Here is a 25,384-nt window from a genome sequence, read left to right on the forward strand (position 1 = left end):
TGTTTAAAAGGCGATAACTGTGTCCTGGAGTAAATAAAATCTGAGATGGTTGTTAGCCTGGGATACAATTATTACCAAGCGAGATAGATACAGCCTCCATTATGTTGACATATCTAATAATTAAGGGCTTGGTCCAAACAGTGTTGTCCACTTGTGAATCAATGGGACAAATTATGGCTTGTCTTGCTTGCTAGCGGGAAAGATGGAACAAGCAGATTACATCTGGCTGCAAAGTGCTGAGAGCTGCAAGAGGAAGAGGCTACTGGTCAGCTCTAGTGCATCAGACAAATCCACCAGACTCCTTCATGTGGTCTCTTTGGCCTTTGCTGGTAGAAGCGTGTCCCCAGAGCCAGCAGATGCATTGCTTTGGTGGTACACAGTATTATTTGTATATCTCTCTTTGATGTTTATCAGAATGATTTTATTGTGGCAGTTAACCAACAATGCATTAAGTGAATTTGACTATGTTCATTGCCCAGTGGACCATATAAACCTTGTATGACCTTTACCCTATTCCCCTTTGTTGAAAATTGTCTAGTTAAGGTACTTACTCATTTATATTGAATCACAGGAATTGTGAATTTAGCACTTTTGTGCTTCTCTGAAGAATGCCAGCCAGTTACTGGTAAAAAAGATTTGTGTGCCTAGCAATATATTTTTGGATACCCTGCTTTTTGAGATAAGCATGTGTGAATAAGCAGATTCTATAAGATGATAGGTTTCGAACAGTTAGCTATAAAGGAGGCTGTGTAAAGTTATATGCTGAGCTTGCTCTGTGAGAATAGGCTGCAGCCTGCAAGAGACAGAGATGTAGGAATGTGCACTTTATGTCGTTGATTGATTTATGATTTCTTATAGTCCTAATCAATAAACTAATTGAGCTGTGCTAGATTGATTTTTCCAAACTTTTATTCATAAATTAACTAGTATTCCATAGTTCTGTCCAAGAAGAGACCAAACGAGAAAACTTGCAAAAAGTACCTTGGCATTTCTATTCAGTCTTTTGCCGCTGACAGTCTTTTATGTCCCAGAGAGGGTGCACTACTCTGTACAGACAAATAGTGAAGGCACCACACTGGGGAATGTAGGTGTTAGAGATAGGTATCAAGTGACTAGCCTTGGAGTTTCTGTGCTAACAAGATGAAGTCCTGGGGTGACTGGGCTAGCACACGTTCACTGTGATGTTTTCCAGTGTCTGAGAAGCTGTACTTCGGTATTCAGTGATCACTCATGACTGCTTGCAAGAGATCTGCCTTATTCTGTGTCCAGATTCAAATGACAAGTGGCCAAACTCTGCATGTGTAGGCTCAGCCCTTGAACTTGCAGTGCTCAATACCCAAGCCAAAACTCGCAGTGCTCCCTCCCAAGCCAAAACTTAATAGCAGTTAAAGGACGGACTCTAATGTAACATACAGTACAAATACTTCTAACCAGCTGAGTCTTCACACATCCTAACAATGCTCAATTAGTCCTTGAAGTGCTCTGTGCTGTTGCTTGGAGCTGTAGGGCTTTGCTATAATGTTAGTATTATGGCTGTCAGGAGGCACTAAATCCATTGGTTTTGGTGGGACTCCATTGTCTCAGCCTACTGTGACTTGTGTTAGTCTGAGACTAGACATAATTCTAAAGCAATGATTGTTTCACATTAAGTACATGAAATACCATAGAAACATAGGGATGCAAGGGACCTCAAGGGTCATCCAGTCCAACTCCTTTGTACAAATGCAGGATGTGCTGTTCCTAAAGCAACCTAGACACATGTCTATTCAACCCCTGATTGAAAAGCTCCAGTGAAAACAATTTCATAGCTTCCAGTATATTCCATTGACCTACCCTACTGACAGAAGAGTAACTACTATTGCATGTGTAAAGAATCACTACCCATTCATAACCTGCCAGAAGATAAATGCGTATGTACCATCAGTAGCCATGAAAATAGTTACAAATACGTTTGCCAAGGAACCTATACACAAAGCACATTTCGAAGAATTCTCAGATGTCTTCAAAGGCTTAAACATCTGGAAATTAGACGCGCACAGTGAAACGGAAAGATCAGGAATTCCAGCAATCCACTGGTAAGAAAAATTCCCATTTGTGCTAATAGGCAAAGTAAAAATTGAATTATACAACAAGGGAAAAACAGGAGTGATTGAGAATGAAGAATAATCTATAAACCAGGTTCATTCTAGTTTAACTGAAACATCAAATAGTGTGATGATATGCATCATTCATCAATGCTGTTTAAAAGGACAGAAAAATTATCTAATAATAGTGTTGAATTGGCAAGTAAGAATTCCTTACTAAAAATATTCCTCATATTAGATCCAGGATATACATTTGGGCTGGGATAGGACTGAGCCAATGTGTAGTGACTCAACAAGATGCTTGTTTTCCCAGATGGCTGTATCTTGCGTTTCAGAATCTAAGTCAAAGTAATTTCTGACCTTTATGGTTGCATAGATTTTTGTCTGTGAAAAAGGATTAGTGGTTCTTCACCACAAAGGGAGATTTACTCCTCTTGCTTTGGACTAGGTCTAATAAGGTTTTCCTCCAACTCTACCTAAGGGCAAGATATTAAAAAAACCCTTTTGATAGGATATTAGCACCAGATGTGAAAGAGATATAACCTTAAGCACAGCAGTGTAACTAGATGTGGCAAAGTGGAGCACCAGCCCCCCAGGGTGCCAGCTGAGAGGGGATGCCAAAATGGCAGTCCCCCAAGGAGCCTTCACTATGGGGCCTCCTGTAGCCAGTATGTGGAGAGCCTACTGCTGAGTCCCTGCTGTGGCAGGTAAGACTGCCTGCCCCCTAGTGCCCACTCTCTGGCACTCGCACAATACTACCCCCTCCTCTGCCAGGGCACCAAAATATCTAGCCATGTCTCTGTTCAATCAGATGGACAAATGCACTATACGCAAGACCCCAGGTGTCAGAGAGACTTATCCAGGGAGATCATAGCAATATACATGATTGAGCCAAAACAAAATGCAAACAGAAATGTTTAATGGAATATCAATTGGGAATCTTACTTTCTTTGCAATTGTAAGATGTTGCTCTTTGATTACCATTGCCCCAGGCCTTATTCCATCTGGCCCATAGATCCCTGCCTCAATAGAAAATGAGCTGACTGTTGCTGGTGTGCTAGTAGTTTTCAGGGGTTATAAGTAAGAAAGTGTCATATGAATGTGGGATGTAATCATGAATACATTTAATGGCAACCAGGAGTTACATACTGAGGTTGGATTTGCAACTAGGTAATATTTTAACAATTAATAACAGTTTTAATGATTAACAGAGAGAAAGTTAATCAGACCTCATGGTTCTAATCATAAACCAGTCTCTTTAGAGACCAAGACTGAGGGGAAAGGCACCCCTTCACTTGTACAGCATTGGTGAACTGTATTAAAGAGGAAGAGGAGCAGCTCATTTTTCTGTTAAACAGTAGGCACTACTCCCTGCCAGAGGCAGCATGCCTGACTTGAGTCAGATGACACCATGTTTCATCCATCTCTTCAGGATCATCCACTCTGAGATTCTATATAAAGAAGTAAAAATATTCCCTTGCTTGTTTAAGCCCTGAAGAAGTCAAATGTTACCCAAGTTGTTGGCTGAGTTATCTCCCTCCCAAAAGAACACTGATTAAGAAAGTATTCAGATGCCTCGAGCATTGTGCAATGTACTGTCTCTGGATTAAATTAGTGTCTGTGAAGGGGTCCTTGTTACACAAGCAGCACCACAGTAATGATCTTGGTACCAACAGCTATGAATGGGTGATCTTGTCCCCGGGCAGCAGGATGTTCCTAAGGACAGGAATCACTATCTGGTAATGAAACTAACCTCCTTTTTAAAGCACTTGAACATCTTCAGATTGGAAGTGCTAAAATAAATAGTTGATGTTAAAGAGGGAGCTGGAGATTCCCTGACATTGGGGAAAGCATGGGGTAGGTCTGCTCTCCAACAATCCTGGATGGGCAGAATGATCCCTGAGGGATTGTTCCAACTGGTGTAAGGAAGAGCAGCCCTCTGGCAACTCCAACCAATTCAGGTCTCCAGACAGCTCTGAAACAGCTTAGAGCCATCTTTGCCTCCCTGTCTACTTTAACTATACTGCAGCTGAACTGAGGATCCAGGCCTCTGGTCTAATAAATTAGTGACTCCCCTGTACAACAAATTAAAATAAACCTCATATGAGTGCACAGTCTTCCTACATGAATCCCTGCTTAAGGAGCAGCCATCCTACATGATTACTATTTGGGTGCTACAACACAGCTGTTTAATGGGTTTCCATTATAATTCAGAAGCAATAAATACTTTCATTTATTTCCCCCAAGGGAATCTAATAAGCTCCATGAACCAGAGGATATTACTGATCTATGGTCCAGTATTAGCAGGAAAGAGGGTACAAGGCACATGCTGTATCAGGGGTGACTGAACATTGTCAGAACCTGTTTTGCTAGCATGACTGCAGAGACAAGCATAGAAAGAAAGAGATGATATCCCCAGGCAGAGTTACCTGACCATAACTCTGCCATGTAATCCAAACTAGTGGAGCAGATGTTGACTACTAGCTTGGGGGTACCTTCAGGCTGTCAAAAATGAGAGGAAGAGTCCATCATGAACCCTATCTTGGCCATTAAGAAAGCCCCTCTAGATTCAGTAGCTGCAAGTTTTCTCCTCTCCCATCCCAGGTTGTGGCTTGTGTTGGACTGGGAGGCAGGAGAAGGGGCAGAGCGGAAGGGATAACAGCAGGCCTAGTTGAGAAGGGTAGAGATGCATAAACTTGGGGGACATAACAAAGGGAAGACTAAACAGGAAGCCTACCAGAGACTCAATCCAGTCACCACACTTCAAACAGAGAAGAAACAGCTGTCTTCTGCAGTCCAGCCTATTTCCCTGGCTAGGCAGGGATAGAAAGGTGCTAGCCTAGCACACCATAGCAGGAGAAATGTGTGTTTACAAGGCCAAAAATTCTTTCTAACAGCTTGATCTAGAGGGCCACCTAGTGGGCTCTCTTCCAAACCATCAGAGAAAAAGGACTTGTTTGTAAACCAGACTGGGCGTTCGAGATTTTGGTGGCTGAGAGACTACATTATTGGGGCCTTTGCTGAGGCAGAGGCAGCAGGACAGCTGGAAGTAGGGGTTTCTTCATCAGTAGCATGAAGGTTTGAGGATTTTCTGTCAATCTCCTTGTCAAACTGGCCAGCAGGATGTTATTAATGGGCCCAAAGAGGAAGACAGGTGCCAGGACCTCTGCTGCCCCTGTGTAGTTGAAAATGTAGCCTGTGAAGCGTAAAATCCTGCTAAGGGCTGAATCTAACCCACCAGCAGTGCATGTGGCTGCTGCCACTGCAGCTGCTGAGATTCATGTAAGGATGTTCTGAAGTCCAATCACCACTGGGTTGGGGTGAGAGCTCTAGATTCTGGCTCCCTTTCCCCATCCTTAACTAAATGGTGAATGTTAGGGTTCAGGGTCTCAGACCACCCACTGAACAGACTGGTTCAGTGATACCAGGGGTCTCCATGCTTTGTTGCTGCAAAAATGAAAGAACAAACAGAGATGAGCAAGGGTGGCAGTGCAAGGCCTCTGTACCTTGTGGCTTTGCCGGTCACCCAAAGATACTGCTGCCTTCTTTTGTGTATTTTTGATGTAAGTACTGCTGAAGATTCTGGATGGTGTAATGTAGCCGGTTACACAGGAATTACCCACAAATCTGCAGCTAGAGAGCTTACTTGCAGCCCAGAATTGATCTTATATTTTTACATCTTGAATGTAAACAGGGCCTGGGCCAGCAGTGAGCAGTATTTGTTAAAAGGACTTGTGTTTCTAATTCACTTAGGCACTTTTGAAAATCCAATCCAAAGATGCTTTCAGTTGATTAATTTAGTAACCTCTGTGAAAAGAACGAACAGGCTTAGCTCCATTCCTAGTAGATGGGTCAAAATCAGTGGGCACTAACTCAGCTGTGGTTCTGACTGGTAGCTTTAGGACAGATTTAGGGTTTGGTAGGGATGGAAATTAAATGATTCTCTGCTCCAGCAGATCCCTGCATTAGTGAGCAACTGAATGACATTGGACAATGGGGGAAATCTTTCCACTGCTTCTGCCTCTGCTCTCTTGCCACAATGAAAATTCAAATCATAAAGGTGTCAGTGAAGCAAGTGAATTTGCTTTAGTTAAAAACAAAGATGTCTCAGAGAGCAAGTTTACGTTTCTCAGGCTCCTTCTGCTGACAAACTTGAAGCTAGTTGAACAAGTTGGATGGTAGGATAAGAAAAAAATGTACTCTTCAAACTGGGTCAGATCTGATTAACGGAGATGAGGTGTCAGCCTATCGTTATAAGCATTTTGTGGGATAATTTCAGGTGACACATCTCAGACTACCAAGTCAAGTATTTTGCATTTCAGGCCAGACTTTTGAATGCTGACCCTCTCCTACAGAGACTCTCCAACAGTCAACAGAGAACAAAACGTGTATTTCAGACTCCCGAGCAGTCTTCTGAAAAGGGCAGCAAATGAAGAATTGTTTTGCCTACACCAAAAAAAAAAAGACTTAAAGTCTATACAATCCAGAGAGCTGTTTCAGATTGACCCTTGAGCTCCTTGTCCTCTATTATTGCACTTGTTTTACTACCAACATCTATTGATGTTATGTGAAAAATGCTAAGAACAAGGTATCTAGTATTTGCAGTAGTACAGCAACAGCAGTTCTGATCTGGGAGATCGGGTGGCCCCTGCCAGAAAATAGGACACATGTTTTTGCCAGAAGGGATTTCAGAATGGGCACTGCATAAGTTTAAAAGTAAAATAAAATAACAAGGCAAGCATAAAATCTGTTGTTATCTTCACTATTTCTAGTAGGCACAGCTCACTAGAAAGCATTATTTAGATATTCCCAGCTGCATTTTCAGGCAGTGCAAGTCAGAACAGCATAATTTGAAAGCCACTGATTTATACCACTTCAGCATCAAGCCTCTTATTTATGTCTTAAACAGAGACTATTTAGGTAAAATACAATTTTGAGCATTTAAAAAAATGATGTTGATATTCTGTTATTCTCTGAGTCTTATGGTCAGGTTGTATTTCCCAATTTTATTCCAAAGTCTCCTTTAAGGTGCTGACAGACAATTGTGCTTTGGGCTAAAATGTCTCATGCTTACGCTTAGCCCAGATGTGTTTTCATGCATATGAACTTTGGTAAATTTCCACTGGGCCATTTTAAAGACATCCAAGCACAGAGATAAACAAACAAATAAACACACCAACCAACCCTTTACTTATCTAATACTTTGTAACCTGAGTTGAGTGTGTATTTGCATAGCTTAAAATAGCTTTATTTTAAAAGTGCACACTTGCCTTGGAAGGAGTATTGTATAAGCACAAATGCATTTGATGTGTTCGAAAATATTACGTGGTAAAATAAAGCTGCAAGCATTTGAACATTATTTTTGGTGCATCAGGAAGCGTCCCCGCATTTGCAAAGCGCACAACTGCATGCCATCCTTTCACCAAGTAAAAAGCATGGGATGGCATTGTTGGTCAGGAGGTGGAGGACCATTGGCCAGACTACCTTAAGACAGACAAAAAGTAGGACAGTACACAAAGGAGGACACTGAATCATCCTTGTCTACCTGGATATAACTAGACACAACACACCAAGTGCCTGTACCTAAAACATTGAGCAACACATCAGGAGCGTGGCTCAGATGAACCTTGATTATTTAGTTCCAAAAGATGAGTGTTGTATAAGAGTGTACCTGATATGTGCATCAGTTGTTAACTATGTAAAGCTTTTGAAACAAACCAAATAGACCTTTTATTTGGCAGACTATAAAATGAAGGATTGGTATTCTCCTCGCAGGAGAAATAATCGATAGGTTTTATTCTCTTTTTCTGTTGTTTTCAAAGTGCCAAAGGCACTGTCCCAGATTCTGTCCTGTATCAGTTTGGCTCCTGGGTGGCAGGCTTTTTATATATCTACAGGCCCAAAGTTTGGATCTCTGTCAGCACCCTTATATTGCTGTTTATCACCTGTTATGACTTTATCAAAATGCTTTATTTCAGGGTTTTTTTGATAAATGAAATTTCACTGAGATGAACATTTTTTAAATGTCTGGATTGTCATGAAAACAGCATTTTTGTAGAAAAAGTATTTTGACAAAAAATGTTGGGGGCTTCAGGAAGTGTCTCTGCATTTGAAAAGTGCACAACTGCATGCCATCCTTTCACAAAGTAGGAAATATTTTTATAGAATATTTTTACCATAATTCTGCACAACAGCCTGATTCCCTATTGTCACAAAACCAAAACTCTAGACTACTTCCTTAGATAGTGGCTCATTTCCAGAAGCTTTTGCTATCTTCCTTTGCTACTAGGACAGGAAGGATCTCCAAGACTGTGTTGGCTTGCTTTTCTTTCAGCACTCATCTGAGCTCTCTGCAGTTGCTTATAACCTTTGAGATACCATGCAAAGCCATATTTTTAGTTCTAATATAGAGCATCACTGGCAGATCCTTGCTTACTGACTCCAGAAGCCTTGGATCCAATCATGCAGTCAGATCATATGTCTTAGTTCATGTCTTGACACTGTCCTGTTATTTTCCCATCCCTGGCAGAACATTTTTTTTGTGTGGTTAGTCTACAATCCCTGACAAACTTGGGCTGTCCCTGACAAATAAATATATCCTGGTTGGAGAGCTCTCTTACTGTGCTTGCTTGATAGTCTTTTGGCTGGATAACCTGGGGCAGAGCCATCCTCATCTGTACAGCTCTTCCATTCTACCAACCGAATCTGCAGAAAATATATCCCACTAACGCTATGATAAATAATAATAATTGGATGAGTATAATAATGGGATATTTCTAGATGTGTGGAAAACTTTATGGTCTTTTCTGTGGTGGCCACAGTTTGCCCATTCTTGTTTCCAGTTTATAGAAGGCTACCTGGTACTCTTACCTCTGGTGGTTACAGTCTGCAAAGCTGTCTTAATGGAATGCACTCTTTATGGTTCTTTTAGGACCAATTCCTTTCTCTCAAGAAACTTTGGTGGTATTACTTCCTGAACCAGGCTGCCTTGTTCTTTCATGCTCCCTCTGTAAGTGTTTGTCCTTCCCAATGACAAATCTTCCAGAACTGTCACCAAATTGTATGTTATAGGACAGCGGTTTTCAACCTTTCTTCATTTGCAGGCCCCTAAAATATTTTACATGGAGGTGCAGACCCCCTTGAATTGTAAATATGGGTATTTGCATACTTTTGATTGATCATATTCATCTTTTCATGAACCGCTTAGACCAGTAGTTCTCAACCTATTTGCAGTAGCAGGCAACACTTGCAGCTGTCAATGTGTTATGTGGGCTGCACCCAGCCCAGGCAATTTACTTCCTGTGTATCCATTTAACAGGATGAGTCGTGGTAGATGGGTCGGTCTCGACCTGGAAGGGTGTGGGTACTGGGGTCCCGCAGGGTTCGGTCCTTGGACCGATACTCTTTAATGTCTTCATCAGCGACTTGGACGTGGGAGTGAAATGTACTCTGTCCAAGTTTGCAGATGACACAAAGCTATGGGGAGAAGTGGACACGCCGGAGGGCAGGGAACAGCTGCAGGCAGACCTGGATAGGCTGGACAAGTGGGCAGAAAACAACAGGATGCAGTTCAACAAGGAGAAATGCAAAGTGCTGCACCTAGGGAGGAAAAATGTCCAGCACACCTACAGCCTAGGGAATGACCTGCTGGGTGGCACGGAGGTGGAAAGGGATCTTGGAGTCCTAGTGGACTCCAAGATGAACATGAGCCAGCAGTGTGACGAAGCCATCAGAAAAGCCAATGGCACTTTATCGTGCATCAGCAGATGCATGACAAATAGGTCCAGGGAGGTGATACTTTCCCTCTATAGGGCGTTGGTCAGACCGCAGTTGGAGTACTGCGTGCAATTCTGGGCGCCGCACTTCAAGAAGGATGCGGATAACCTGGAGAGGGTACAGCGAAGGGCAACTCGTATGGTCAAGGGCCTGCAGACCAAGCCCTACGAGGAGAGACTAGAGAAACTGGACCTTTTCAGCCTCCGCAAGAGAAGGTTGAGAGGCGACCTTGTGGCTGCCTATAAGTTCATCACGGGGGCACAGAAGGGAATTGGTGAGGATTTATTCACCAAGGCGCCCCCGGGGGTTACAAGAAACAATGGCCACAAGCTAGCAGAGAGCAGATTTAGACTGGACATTAGGAAGAACTTCTTCACAGTTCGAGTGGCCAAGGTCTGGAACGGGCTCCCAAGGGAGGTGGTGCTCTCCCCTACCCTGGGGGTCTTCAAAAGGAGGTTAGACGAGTATCTAGCTGGGGTCATTTAGACCCAGCACTCTTTCCTGCTTATGCAGGGGGTCGGACTTGATGATCTATTGAGGTCCCTTCCGACCCTAACATCTATGAATCTATGAATCTATGATGCACATGGCCTGCAGCAGTGTGCTGATTGTCATGTGTCAAAGGATGTTATGCGGCCCACAGGTTGAGAACACAGTCTGCGGACCCCCAGGGGTCCACAGACCACAGGTTAAAAACCAGTGTTATAGGAAATTCTCTTCAGGTTTCAGGCATGCCTGTTGCTGGTCACAACCGTTTCATTGTTGGCCATAATGGCATTAAGCACAGAAATGGACCTAGAAAGAGAGCCCTTCACACTCCCTCCAAAACACTCCTGTTTGTCATTCTGTTGGATGACTAAGCCATGGAGCTGATTTATCGTGGGCAGCACATTGGGTTTGTAGGATGACGCGCTCTTGGAAGCCACATGAATTTGTGGGTATAAACACAGGTGGCAAGGGCAAGGATCAGACCTTGGCTTGAGGGACTTGGCAAGACATGAACATTGGGTTAGGAAGACCTTGGAAAGAGATTTCAGCAAACCAAGGAGTCTGGAGCAGATTGGGAAACACGTATGTAACAAGACTGGGGTGTTGCAACTCAGTAAGTGCAAGATGCGGCCCGTAACTCGAAGTCCCACAGGGAGTCAGCCCTGGGGCTGAGACCACATCTCAGGCCTCCCGATCCCTTGTTCATAGAATCGTAGAAAAGCAGAGGTGGGCTCGGGAACGGATGTGTCCCCCCATCCTCTTGCTAAAGGTGGCAGTTGGAGAGGAGGGTCCAGTTTTCTCCTACTCTGTCCTCTATTGACACGAAACCCAACACCTTTATGTCTTCTCTTCAAGAAACCTGATGGAAAAAAGTCTTTGCTAAATCAGCTCTCCATTCAAGAGAAGAACAGAGGACATAAAGGCATCGGGTTTTGTACCAACAGAGGACAACCGGACTGTCCTCTATGATGGCCCCCTAGCTCACGCTGGCACAGGCTGGAGGGGGAGGCCGTCTTCCTTGGATCTCTCCATTGTATTACAACAATCCTGGCAGCTGCCGGACCTGTCCCCATAGCGGGCCAGGCACTTGCGTCAGGGTTGCCCGGGACAGTGGATTTGCAGGGGCCGGTTGGACAGGGCCGGCCCAGCCTGTGGCGCGGCTTGGACTAGGGGCCCTGGGAGTGGGGGCGTCTGCGCCCAGGGTGTGCCAGGGTGCGAAGAAACAACCCCCAACACCGCTTTTCCTGTCAAAGCAGCAGCGGCTTGAAACAGGGGGCCTCAGGCACTCACCCAGCGTCTTGGGTCCGGCGCCGGGCAGGAGCCCAGCCGGCTCCACCCCCCGCGGCCGGAACCACAGTGCGGCGGCGCCGCTTTCCAGCCGGGCCGCCGAGCGCGACGTACCGCACCGCACCGCACCGCGCCGCCTCGGCCGGGGGCTGCCACGTGGGTCGCGGGGGCCGGCGGGACCCTGCCCGGCCGTGGGGGGTGTTTGGTTGGGGGGAGGGGGTGTCGGGGGGTGTGTGGGAGTGCGTCACGTGTGTCCGGTCTCGCTTCCTCGCAGGGATGAGGAGCAGCCCGCCTCCTGATTCCTGCTGTGCCCTGCGGAAGTGGCCCGGCCCGGCCCGGCCCGGCCCGAGCATGGCCCGCGTGGTCGGGATGTTTAAGACCCTCAGGACCCACTGGAAGAAAAGCACGGTGGGGGTCTGCCTGTGCGCCTGGGGAGGAAGCTGGGTGTACGGCAAGCACTGGTAACTATGCCCTCCCCCTTCTGCCCCCTCCCCCAGGCTTGAGACAGGAGGCATTGGGCAGATAGATCTGGCAAGCGGGTGGCGGGAAATGCTGGTGGTTTGGGAGGCTTGAGATAGAAAGGGGCTGGGGGCAGCCTGCTGGGCAGTGGCAAAGCTGTCCTTTGCTAAAGAGGTTTCCCCCCAGTGGCCTGTGCTCAGAGAGGAGCTGCAGCAGCTCGGCCACAGGGAGTGTGGGTGGGCACTGCCGTGCTCTGAACACTGCCAGCAGGGATTAATTTTTGGCTTTCTTTTTAAAACACCAGGCCCATTTAAAAAACAACAACAACATCAACAACAACAAACAAACTAAAGCGATCAGGGAGATATTCTTCTTCTATTTCCAGACAGCAGGTCCCATTCTCTGTTAAGACATTGCCCTTTTCGTGGGCTTGTCTCGGTGTGTACTGCTTGAGTTTTCTTCTTGTTGCTGTTATTTCTCTCGGTCTTCCTTTTCTTCTAACGTGGTTCGAGCGGGCTTGGCCTCGCTGGAGCATCTCTCGTTCCCAACGCTTTTCTGTTTTACAATGCTTTTTCAAAGCTCGGGAATCTCTTTGTGATGATCGCTGTTCCTGTTCCACTAAACTGCACTCCAGAGAGGGCAGGTGAACGTAACTGCTGACTTCCAGAGAGATTTCATAGACATTAGGGCTGGAAGGGACCTCGGAAGATCATCAAGTCCAGCCCCCTGCCCAAAGGGCAGGAAGTCAGCTGGGGTCATAGGATCCCCGCAAGTTAAGCATCCAGTTTCATCTTGAAGGTGTTCAATGTAGGCGTTTGAACCACCTCCAGTGGCAGGCTGTTCCAGACCTTGGGGGCTCGGACAGTAAAGAAATTCTTCCTTGTGTCCAGCCTGAAACGGGCTTGTAGTAGTTTATGACCATTCGACCTCGTCATCCCTTGGGGCGCTCTGGTGAACAAACGTTCCCCCAGATACTGGTGGTCACCCCTGATAAACTTATAGGTGGCCATCAGATCACCCCTGAGCCTGCGCTTTTCCAGGCTAAAGAGCCCCATGGCTCTCAGCCTGTCATCGTAGGGTCTGCTTCTCTGACCTCCCTGACCACGTGGCTCTTCTCTGGACTCTCAAGCTTCTCCACATCCTTTTTGAATTGTGGAGCCCAAAACTGGACACAGTACTCCAGCTGCGGCCTCACCAAGGCCAAGTACAAGGGGAGAATGACGTCCCGGGATTTGCTTGAGAAGCATCTATGGATGCCAGCCAGCGTTTTGGTCGCTTTACTAGTCATCCTGTAGCTGCTTTGTTGCGTGTTTGGGGTAGGTCATGGAGGGCCCTCTTAAAAGATGCACAGGCCCTCAGAGTAGCTTAGATCACATTTAAATGAGGGTGGGAAGATGAGATCTATTTTCTGCTCCAGCTAGTGAAATCCAGTCTGCAGACATTTGGTGGGGATTTCAAACAGCATTACAGCGGTCCTCAATCTCCAGCCTGCAGACTGGTGCCATCCAGCCTATGCGTCTCCCCCTAGGTGTGGAAATTGGATGGCAGAGAAGCAGTGACAGTGCTAAGAGCAGATTTCCAGACCCATGGAGGAGCCCTGTGGGTTAGATGACATGGGCCACAACAAAATTGCGTCCTGTGCACGGGGTCACTCTGCAAGAAGATCTGGGAGTGCAGAACTGGGATGGTGCAACAAATCACACCAGCAGAGCAACCCTGTGCATTGACCCCACCCGGGATCTGGCCCACAAACCAGCCCCATACCACTTGTTCAGCCCACAGGGCCAGATAAGTTAATCAGCACTGGTTTTATAGCAGTGAATAAAAATGTATGGTCTCCACCTGCAAATGATACCAGTAGCACAGACACTTGTGTAGTTATGGAAGGCAGTAGTATTCTGTGCGAGGCCAACAGTATACACAAGTGAGTTGTATCCATAGGTTTTCTCGTTCATTTCTCTGTGAACATAATTGTTGCAGAAGTGCCAGATTCACAACCCATGAAGACTTCAGTCCTATCATATACATTGCTTTGGAAGATGCTGTGCCGGTTTTCTTGCATGGCTTTGCCATTATGCCAGCACCATAAGTGGAGGGGCTACTTTCTGGAAGCATTTGGTAGTTCAGGCTTCAGTTTTTGGTAGTTGCTTCCAGCAAGAGTGTGACTAGTTCCGTCATGGTCATCGTGCCTACCATATGTGTCTTCTCTTAAGTAATCAAGTACTGTTTCCAAATGCCCATCAGTGAATGTATGTTGACTTCAGTTTCAGCACTACATTTGTTTGTGTAATTCCCTGCTGGATATGCCAGTATTTGCCATAACTGAAGTGTGGTGAAGCTGTATTGTTGCTTCCACTTCTGTTATCTCTGGAACAAATATTCCCTATAGTGGTCTAAATCCTGGACAGTTCTTAAAAAGAATTTTAAGCTGATTTATATTTTAATCCCTGGTTTTAAGCTTAATGTGCTGTCAGTAAGATGCAAACATAGCCAAATGACTTTTAAGCACTGTTACTTTTGGAGCTGGATTTTTCTCTCTTGTTGTTGTCTGGTCTTTTAAACAGGTGATATAGTGGCATTGCTGTTTTCTTTTCCCCTCATGTTAAAATGCTGCCAGTGCCTTAGTGGAAAATTTTGGAAAACAAATTTGCTTATGCCATGCATTTTATTTTTATTTCTTTTTCTCCTCCCTGGGAGCCTTTGTATTAAATCACATTGTTTTACAGAGTACATATGCTGTAGCTGTGTACTTTCTACGTGAAATCTTAAAGCATAGTTGACTTCAGGTGAGTTGCACCAGAAAAAATTTGGTCAAGAATATTTTTTTCATGATAGTGGATGTGGTACTAGTTGTGACATACCTCATCAAAAGTCACCTTTCTCTTGAATAAGTAAGGACTGTTGATGAACTAGGGTTCTGATTTCATCTTTTCTCTTTCATGCAAGAGAAATATACAGTCTACAAAAGTGTAAATAGAAGCATCTCTTCTAAACACTTTGCTTTTCAAGGCTTTCCATGAGACATGGAGGAGTCTTTGAGGTTATTTTCTCCTTTTCTCTCCACAAACATGAGGTTTCTATGAGAACCTGTCTCCCTTCCCCTGACCTCTGATGCCTGAGCAAAACTATCGAAAGCAGTTTCTGCTGCATTCTGGACCTTTTCCCTGAATGTTGTAGAGCAGAGTACCAAAGTACTGTAATATGCAAAAAAGATTATGGACAGGTTAGGGATATGTGCCATTGGGTAGCATATTCCTTGATCTGCTGATCTTAAGAGGAATTATGGGTCATCTTGAGTAATCCATCCTTGTCTGTCATACAAAAGGGATGTAGCTACCTAAATATGCAGCTGCCCTCTTGGGGAAGAGAATACTGTTCAGCATTATAACCTCCCCAGCCCTGTTCAAAGACAAGCAGAGTCCATGAAATCATAACCCCATTGTTTTAGGCATGTAAGATGCACATAGCATTGCCCCAAAGGATGTCCGATCTAAGATATCTAAAATATTTAAGCTGGACAAAGAATGGGAAGGGAGACTAAGGCAGACAGAGGGGCAATCACTCAAACACTGTTTCTCTGAATCATTTCATATTCTGGAGTAATGCTTTCTGCTTACGGTAAAATATGGACATCTTGCATATGGTATAGTTCACACTTTAACAATTAATAACTTTCATGCAGGTGATCCCATGTAATTACTTGCAAGGTAATAACTAGTCAAAATTAATTTGTAGTTGTTTTTGAATTCTGACAAAATTGCAAAATGTAACTGAATTCTTCTGTCAGGTTCTATTGTACGAACTACAGAGAAGTGATTATGTTGGACAAAGCACAGGAAAATATACTGTAGGGAACAATGTTGTACAAGCAAGAGAGAATGGCCTGGAAAACACTTAAGCCTTTCCATCTGTAACATTTATGTAATTAAGTGTTTTAAGTTTAAAAGGATTCTTTTGAGATTGGTAGTTTCTAAAGTTTCAGCTACTCTTCCCTCCCCCATCCTGCTCCCCCTTCCATCTCTCCTTGAGAGGCTGCTGAGATTCGTAGTGCCCGAGTGTCTTTAATCAGAACGAATGCTTTGTTGCTGCTGCTGGAAAAGTGACTAATTAGGTCTGGTGAAATGTAACCAACCTACTAGCTGAAGTGAAAAATATCTGCACTGCCACCCCCTGGAAATTTTAATGAATATAACCGTTGTATGCTCTTTACTGTGTGTACCATATTTAATCGGGACAAATTGTCATTCCCCTTTGTACTTAATCTATTTTAAAATTGTAACTTGCTTTGCTCTTTTATGTCTTCGTTCCTTTCTGTGCATCAGTCCACAGTACTGCGTTAAAACTATGTGATTTGCTTACAGATCATGAGATTTAAAAGAAAAAAAATCTTCTCAATTTGCCTGTCTTTTGTCTCTTTGAGATTTGGGTGATTAAGGTATTACAACTTTTTCACATCCATAAGACCCAAAAATATAAAGGGGGTTTTTTTCTTCTTCTTTTTTTTTTTTTTTAAATGAAAGCTGAGATTTTTACGTAATCATGTCTCAGGGAGCTGGGCTTTAAGAACAACAACAAATATTATGAGACTTGCAATAAAATTGTGAGATTTGGCAAAAATAACACTGCATTTTCTGTCCCCCTGCAATTGATCATGTGGAATCTGTGCCTCTGTTGTTTCAAGTGCCTTTTTTCCTTTTCATTTCTTATAGCTTGAATCCTCTTTCTCTTGCTTTCCCTACATTGTTCATTATCTCCACCTCTACATTTTCTCTCTTTTTTTCCTCCTTACTTGAAAATCTTTCTCTCCCCCATTTTTCTCCGTCAGTCTCTTTCCTGGCGACTCTCATGTATCTCAAATCATCATCTCAGTCACAAAAAGCATGAAACTGTGCCAGTGTTTAGCAAATTAAATTTGCTAGCCCCAAATTGACATGAATAAAGTGGGGACTGGTGTGAGACTGGGACTCCTATTCAGGAACACGTTCTTCTGTCAGCTGCTAGGAGCCCTTATAGGGCCTTGTTTTAGACCCTGTTCTCTTCAGCCACATATTTTATAGGCCTTTCCTGCTATCATAGATCCTCCTGGCTGCTGCTGCAGAGGGTTGAGGGTCTCTGTACTGCAGAGAACCATTTAAGCAGAATACACAAGGCTTCCCCCGCTTCACATTTCTTTCCAGGTGTCCCTGTGTGATCACTTTTGTTTTGTCTCTTCCGTGTTTCTGTTTTCCCCAACAGATGCTGTCCTGTAAGACCTGGGAATGGGGTTTGCATTATCCATGAAACACTGAAGCTCACTGTAAAGTGTTGTCAAAAGCATAAAGTAAGCAAGCAGGGAACAAATGGAAAGCAATAAAATACTCTCTAATCCTGTGAAGTTTCGGTATCCTGAGGGGTTATTTGTATTGGGAGAAAGACTAGGACTGAGAGAGGTCAGGATTGCAGTCTGTAGTTAATCCCTTCATTGGTGGATTCTGCAGCAGCCTCTTGGCTGTGTCAGAGTGTACGGTAGCATTCGGTCATGTATTCCTCTTCCATTGCTAATGTGCCACTTGCACTCGCCTGCGTTAGGGGTACGTCTGACTCCAGGTACCTGATGTGCTAGGCAGCTATTGAAGTAGTTAAGAAAGGACACGTAGAGAGATTATATTGCCTGTGAGCTTTTGCCGTTGTCAACATCTGAGTCTGAATTACTATGCATGAGGTGTACTTGACTAGACTTACATTTGCCCTTTTAGAACAGATTAAAGGTTTAGTGAAGTCTTGTGCTTCAGTTTTTGGCATTGCTGGAATTTCTGATGAAGGGACTTGTTTTAGCTTGACATCAGTTCAGATTAGCCTCTGACTTTCTGGAATTAGCTGTCTGAGGTGTTGTTTGTTCATTTGCAGCTAAAGGAAGGTTTTTCTTTCCCCTCCATCTATGTGGATTTTTCAAAAGACTTCCGGGAGAAACTCATTTAGTTTTTTGCCATTTCAAGGTCCATCACTTTTTTGGGTGCAGTTGCTCATTAGAGTTGAAGTAATAGCCTCTCAAGCAAATAAATGGTAATATTCCACCTCTGGTTTGTAAAGGGACAGAAGAGTGCTGGAATTACCTGTTTATGGTTAGTCCTTTGCTGCAATACATGTAGGTGGCTCTCATTGACTCTTCCTGGGAGAGTTTTCCCTGCATGTGTAGAGAAAGGGAGGATTGTACTCCTTTGTGTTCATAGCTTCATCCCTTTCCCACTAGGCAGTTGGCTCTCTGCCCCACTGAATCTGGACCCTAGCCTACCTTTGGGAATAATGAAAATGCCCCCTCTGCCCTACAAGTAGGTAACAGGAAAGGAAGAATGGACACACAGTAACTACAACCCCCCCCCCCCCCCCCCCGCCTTTTTGTGGTTGCTTGGAGAATTGCGAACTGTGGTAGCTATAATGGTGGAAAGGCTGTTATCTGTCTTGTTTTGACAAAAGTTATCAGTGGAGTAGGGTTGTAGGGAGAGAGCCACTATGGATCTTCCACCTTTGGAAGGTTTTTGTTTAAATCCTGTTTGATTGATGTTGCAAATCAAATTACCTTCCCCCCCATTTGTGAGTATAATAATATTGTGAATATAATAATATCTAAATATTTTGGTGCAATGCATGGTATCCCTTCAGGAGAGGCCCAGAACTGGAATAGCAGAGGTTTTGCAGGTGGATTATTTGCTTTCTTATATGGACACAAAGGACGTAATTTGTATTGTGCCTGGCTGGGCTGTGTCTATCTAAAGCCCTGTTGCTGTTCTTACCAAGTTTTATAAGCATTAACTTCTTCCAATTTTCTCATATATACATGTGTGAGAAATCATAATCTGCTTAAAAATCTGTTTTCTTCCATTTAAGATAGAGGAAGATCGTAGGAAAAGCAAAAGCAGAATTCAGTATTGTCTCCATGACCTTCCCTAGAATTGTGCCAAGTTGACACGTGTGCTTCATTTGATCCCATATTTGTACTCTGGTATTTCTTTCTAGAGAGATGAGTAGGATTCTGCTCAACAGATGAAGCCAAGGCCTGAGGTACGTGCATTTGTATGCATGCACCTGTGGAACAATCCCCACACTTCTTTGGAGAATCATGGACAAGTTCATGTCAGGTGACAAACACAAAGTAATGAGGGCAAACACTTTCTCTGGAAATGAGGCAAGAGATAGCACATGATCTGAACCTGGTTATGCCATTGCCAAGAACCTGAGTAGAAATCTCCAGAACTGGCAAGAGAAGCATGCTTAACATCATTGCCCACCCCCTGCCCTCCAAGAGCCCACCACAGTCTTATTTCCGGAGACCATTCAAGACTTTTTGAGTGTGATGATGTGCTTTTCCCAGCCCTCTCGACAAAGACACAGTACATAAAGTGTGAACAATCCTTTCCTGGGGTGTGGTTTTATTAACAAAGAAAATGGCCAGAAAAGAACATTTAAAAAATGGTTCTGATTTTCTACCCAGTTCTGGCTGCTTCTAGAGTTCCTCTCTCTAGATGACTCGGCTCATACCTGCAGTCCTCTCCCAACCCGTCTTGCCAGCAGAACTGATTTAACCATTTCACAACACGCTGATTTACCAGAGTGGATGTTGCAGGCAGGCTTGGCACCTGGTTCTAGTGGTGCTTTACACTAACAGTTTGCTCATCTTTATGTCAAGCTGTGGGGCTTTTGGGTTTATTACATTGAGTTGGTGGGTACCACCTAGAAATACTGTTACTGAGTAAGGGATACATTTCCCCTTCTGTTTGTATTAAGCAAGGAGTTGACTTTCACCAGAAAATACTGGCAAGGCTTATAGGGTTTTGGCTCTCATTTCCACTGAGTTGAGTGTCATTGTTAGTGATAATTTGATTGCTGCACTTTGTCCCTGCCAAATGATAACTTAGTTGCAGCTTCTCTGTGGGTCCATCTGGGGTGGCTGCTGCAGCTTTTTGTTTCTAATTTTATTAAAAGTATTAAGCATAAATGCTGTCTTTGGGGGAAGCAGATTCAGACAGTCTGACTCTTGTGTCCTCCCAAAGCCAAGCATAGAATGGAAATGCTAATGTTGTGGTAATACCAGTATGATGGGCGCTGAAGCTGTGGTCTACTGAAAGAAGCCAAAGATATATTTGACAGGACAGACATCCTTTAGCTCAGCTGTGTGCCCCCCTGGGGGAAGCATAGGGCACATGCGTCCTCCTGGATTTGTGTGCAGGGCAAGGGTGGACGGCCCACTGTGAGCTCAGGACCAGGGGCTGTGCCAGTGTCTTCCTGGAGGTGGGGCTGGGCGAGGGCTGTGTTCAGGGTGGGCAGGGGTGGGGCAGGCAGTGGCAGCAGTGGGAGGGGTGGCTATGGGGTGGGCTATGGTCACCCCAAAATTTGCCATAGCATCCCCCCCTCTCCATACCCGTAGCCACCCCTTGCCTGTGCCACAGCTGCCTGCCCTGCCCCCTGCTTGCTCGGGGCCTAGCTCCCCTGCAGGAAAGAGACCAGCACAACCTCTGGCCCTACCCACAAATCTAGCGGGTCACGTGCTCTTCCAGGGGTGTGCGGAACGGTGGGGAACCACCACCACCCCTCTGCACCCCCCGAGCGAGCCGCCTGCAGCTTCGTTGTGCTCCCAACGGGGTCGCATTGACTGCCCTGGCTGGGCAGCGCCTGCCCCTGCCCCACTCCCTCCTTCACCATGGGGAGGCCTCAGTCTGCCCCCCACCCTTCCTCCCCACAGACTTACCAGCAGGACACTGCTCTCCAAGCTGCCGGGCTGCATTACTGGCCACGTGCATGCCCTGTGGTTGCGCACAGCATTTATCAATAACATTACTGGCCAAAAAAAGGCGATTGCCAATAATGTTAATTTTCCTGTTATGCTGATCCAATATGCAACCGATTATATTGGTGCACCTCTACGTGTTACCTCCTGCTTGTCTTGCTTCACTGGTGCCCTGGCTGTCTCCTCTGTGGGCAGCATCTCTGTAGCCCTGGCCGCCTGAGCTCTGCCTTGGAGGCGTAGTTCTCACCTTGAGAAACACATATACACAAAGTAGGTATTTTTATGCAAAACGTTAGTCCCAGTTCTCAGCTCTGACAGAGGGGACCTAGCCCCTCAGTTCTTTCACAGTCTCTGTACCCCAGGAATGCAGAGGGCTAAGCTGGAGCAGACCCAAGAGCTGTTGTAATGTATGCTACAGTGCCACAGCTGTCCATGATACAGCATGGCAGACTAGATGAGCCATTGTTGTAGGTTCTGGCCCTTTGCCCTTCTTTACCTAATGCACTCTTTTCCTCCCCTGTGTTTCTAAGGATCACACAGACCTGTAGCATGGGGGTTTGCGACTGAGGACAGCAGGTCCTCAATGGTTAAGGGCAGAGGCTGGAGTTTTTGCTTTCAGTACACAAACTAAAGGGACCAAACAAATTTACAGAAGCAATAAACTGTGTTTCCTACATGATTATTTCAGATAAAGGACCCTTTTTGTTGTGTTCCACCTTTCCAAGCCTTGACTTCATGGTGAGCTTTCTTACTGCTGGATGGGATGGAACTGACTTCACTCTGCGCTCTATCAATGGACCCAGCCTTTGACATACTTTTCCCTGTCTTTTTCTTCTCCCTCCCTTGGGTAACCAAGCTAGCCCAGTTGCAAGCAATATCATGGTTAATTTTGACAGCAGGAAAGCATCACTGGATAAGCCAGCAGATGCTGTACTTTAAATTTGTTTTGCTATAAGCTGTGTCTCTAAGCCTTGAGGGGAAGTCTAGGGTAGTAATTGCTTTATGGTTTACCTGTGGATATTGCCCTAGTTAGAGGAAATGGCCATAAACTCATTCAGGCAACATGTGATAGCTGAGTCTTGTGGTAAATATGTAACTTCTTTCTGCTGCCTTCTCTTCCTCTAAGTAGTAGTCTTATATTGGATACTTTGTTACAATGTAAAACTAGTAAATACAATAGATAAAGCAGACAAAATACATACTTAACTAGTTATGTTTTTATTAGTTGGGATGATCAACATTTTTTTTAATAACCTAATACATACTAAGATTGAATCCTGTATTAGGAATAGAAGGCTGAAACATTACTCATTTCTTTTCAGGTTTTGATAAGTATGGTTTGAACAATGACAAGTTCAATGTCTTGACCTGTATAAACCCTCCAAAGTATATCTTATGGGCTTTTGGATCATCATCCATTTGGAATGAATAAGGGTGGATTGAAGTTTGGGGACAGAGCAGGTTGTGTCCTCCCTGGCCTTTTTAGTTGGAAGCATATTAACCAGGAAAACAAGTTACCAAGACATGAGAGAGAGTCCTTATTGCTCAAAGTCTTTAAATCAAGTTTAGGTGTCTTTTGAAGAGATACGGTAGTGGAATCAGCCAAAAGCTTGATGCAATAATGTGAAATTTGGGGGGATGGAATGCAGCAGGTTAGACTAAGTGTTCATAGTAGTCCCTTCTGGCTTCAAAATCTTTGTATCTGGGTTCCAAGCACAAACCAGGTTTTATCCACAAATATCTGTGCAGTATGCCAAAATGAGATGGCTTTCCTGGTAGATTGCACATATTGTCCTAATGTGATTTTCAGTTTTTTTATCTTTTATCCATGATACTGCTTACTGAAGTACCAAAAACTGATAACTACATAGTCATCTGTTAGGGTTATCATTATTTAAAATAGTCAAGTCTATACTATATTTTGCGTATGGGCCAAGGGTATCTACTCAGCTGTACAGGGTAGATTTCCTGGCCTGTAAGAATTTCACAATGAAATATTTGGATTTATCCATGAGGATTATGTCTAGTCAGGCGTTCAGTATAGCAAAGGACATCTGACATGCAAACCATGTTAGTCCTAGAGTTATCTTAACTAGTATTCCTTAAACTGCAGTTGGTCACACATCTGTCACTCCTGTAAGGAATGTTTCTGTTTCTTAATACAAATGATTTATCACTTCGATTTTAAAGAACAAACAACATTAAAGCATGCCTCTGAGAAACTGATAAATAGACTGGTAGCACTCTATTCAGGTGATACATTCTTTATATGTTTTCTCTTGTTTTCACTTTTTTTAAACTAAGTCTATTTCCATGGCTGTTGTGCTGAAGAGTCCCCATCTTCCTCACCTTGAAGTCACAATCTCTCTCCTTTTATAGGACATCATAGCAGCTAATGATGATGTCCCAAAGAACAGCTCCTATAACTTCACATGATGTATGTCACAGTATGGATCCTGTTCTAATCCAGATTCCCTTAACAAGGCCCTGTGTTCCTTGTTCCTTTCAGCACAGGAGGCCAAATTATTTATCAGAGGCCAAAATGGTGTGCCTGGGGCTCAGAAACATGCTTCCTTGCCCCAGTCCTCACCACTGCTTTTTATCTCACTGCCCTCAGTTCCAGTTGGTTCAGTATATTAATTTCAAAATATTTTATGTTGATTACAAATTTTAATTTTTTCATTAAGCTGGAGAATTTTGGGTTGATGAAGAAGTACCTTTCAGAATTGCCAGGAGAACATGGGTGGGTCTTTTTGTAGTAAAGGAGTGAAAAGATGCTTAAGTACCTAGTGGGGAGACTGTAGGAAAGGACGCATCGTTTCACCCTCTTTTGGGCAGATGCAGAGTGATTGTCTGTAGGTGGCAGGAGCATTGAATTTTGTTCCTCTGCCCAGCAAAATCTTGTTGCTGATATACAACCTGTTCTGTTATGCAGCCCTATGTCCACCAATGGCTAATAAATATATGTCTGTTTTTTCTGCGGAAATACTCAGCAGTGAAGTAGTTAATGCTGTGATTGAGTATTGTACCACACTGTCATGTGAGGCAGTACACATCTCTCTGAGTTACTGTTTCAGGCCAGCTGTAGATTCAGGCAGGCATCATTGCTGTAGTAGTTTGTTCAGTTGACAAACTCAAGGTTTTCCTCCTAGATATAATAAAAAGAAAATTAAAGCCTTGCAAATCGCATGTCTGTCCACTCTAAGTCCCTTTTATGCATTAAGAATAGTAAATGACCTTGGTATAAATGAGAATTCATCCTTAAAGTTGTGGGGAAGGAAAGGTTAGGTTCTGGAACACAGTTGCATAGGAGTTTAAAAAGGATCTACAATTACACAGCACCCTGTAAAACCATATAATCCCATTATATCTTAAACCCTGGCCTTTCATAATAAGAAGTGGAAAACAAGCAAAAAGTGCATGTGTTGTGTGTGTGCATGCGCACACGTGTGTGTAGAGAACCAAGAGTACCCTTAATTAGAATGTTTTCAGTATGATATTAAGTCATAGCTTGATACTTTGTGTGTGCCAAAACAGTGCAAAAGACACGTGCATATGTTTTAAGAAAAACAAACCATTCCTGCTCTGGCCCCTTAAATGTACATTATCTAATGCCCATTCTCCTTTCTCTTCCCTGATAGCGATAACCTGCTAAGGAGAGCTGCATGCCAAGAAGCCCAGGTAATACCATTTAATGTGATAAAATTAGATTAAAATCCCCTTCTTATCTCAGTTGTGCAGGACTCCTGAGATTCTCCCAGCAGGTCTCTTCTACGTGACAAGCCTGACAACGATACCATCTGTGTTCTTTTCCAGAGACTCCAAAGGATGAACAAGGCCCCCTACATTCAGTTGGGGGTCAGGCCCCTTGCTGTAGCTTGGATTCAGTTTGTGAACAGTGAAATACATCACAAGGGTTATCTCCTTGGCATTGGTCAGTTTTGCACAGCCTTCCAGTTGTGGAAGTTTCATTATTCCATCTTTCCCAAATTCTGGTGAGGTGAAAAGGCAGGGATCAACAGGCAAAGAGATTGAAATTTCACCTCTGTCATGGAGCAGGTACATCATGAGAGAAGCAGCAAAAGCTTCTTTATGTTGATCTTGAACTAGAGAGACCATCTTTGGGGTTCATAAGCTAGTCAGTGTCCTTGCCTGTTCAATCCAGCGTAACTCTACTGAAGATGGCAAATGTAGCATCTGAGTTTGTGTGCAAGTAACTGAATGTAGGGCATCCACTCTTAGGTCAGCGAGGGTAAAATGAGTTCTCGGTGTCCATATACCCTACGGGGATTGTGGACTCGCTGTTTTCTTTCCCCATGTACTTATGTTATCCAGAGTCTGTGCAGCCAGGTCACTCTTGTAGTCTTTTCTTTTTTTTTTTGTGGGAATCCTGAACTTAACAAGCGCGCTTTGATTGACATGAGTGCTGCTGCCCAGGGACTGCACACAAGTCATTCCACCCCAGCCGAGCACACGTTTCAGGAGTCTCACTACCTCTTTCCAGCTTGTGATTTAAATCTTGTTCTAC

General features: G+C 44.2%; 1 protein-coding gene and 1 long non-coding RNA gene across 4 annotated transcripts in view; one reads left to right on the plus strand and one right to left on the minus strand.

Moving 5' to 3' along the window:
- Positions 1-11,701, minus strand: part of LOC132250157 (uncharacterized) — a 30,798-nt gene extending 19,097 nt beyond the window's left edge. Inside the window, exon 1 of the long non-coding RNA XR_009461764.1 lies at positions 11,640-11,701. This is a non-coding gene — a long non-coding RNA (uncharacterized LOC132250157). The remainder of the gene's footprint in view (positions 1-11,639) is intronic.
- Positions 11,702-11,704: 3 nt separating this feature from the next.
- AGK (acylglycerol kinase) overlaps positions 11,705-25,384 on the plus strand; it is a 41,344-nt gene continuing 27,664 nt past the window's right edge. Inside the window, exons 1-4 of one of the 3 annotated variants that reach the window (XM_059726470.1) lie at positions 11,712-11,792; positions 11,911-12,097; positions 17,331-17,415; positions 24,498-24,537. Coding sequence is in view for 1 of the 3 variants with exons in the window: in XM_006278274.4 (XP_006278336.2) it covers positions 11,913-12,097; positions 24,498-24,537 (225 nt within the window). In the remaining 2 variants the exon portion in view is untranslated. Of the gene's footprint in view, positions 11,793-11,910; positions 12,098-17,330; positions 17,416-24,497; positions 24,538-25,384 lie in introns of all 3 variants that reach the window. The other 2 variants (XM_006278274.4, XM_059726471.1) reach the window with 2 other exon arrangements.

The sequence above is a fragment of the Alligator mississippiensis genome, chromosome 4 (genome assembly GCF_030867095.1).
Source record: "Alligator mississippiensis isolate rAllMis1 chromosome 4, rAllMis1, whole genome shotgun sequence".
NCBI classification, from domain to species: domain Eukaryota; kingdom Metazoa; phylum Chordata; order Crocodylia; family Alligatoridae; genus Alligator; species Alligator mississippiensis.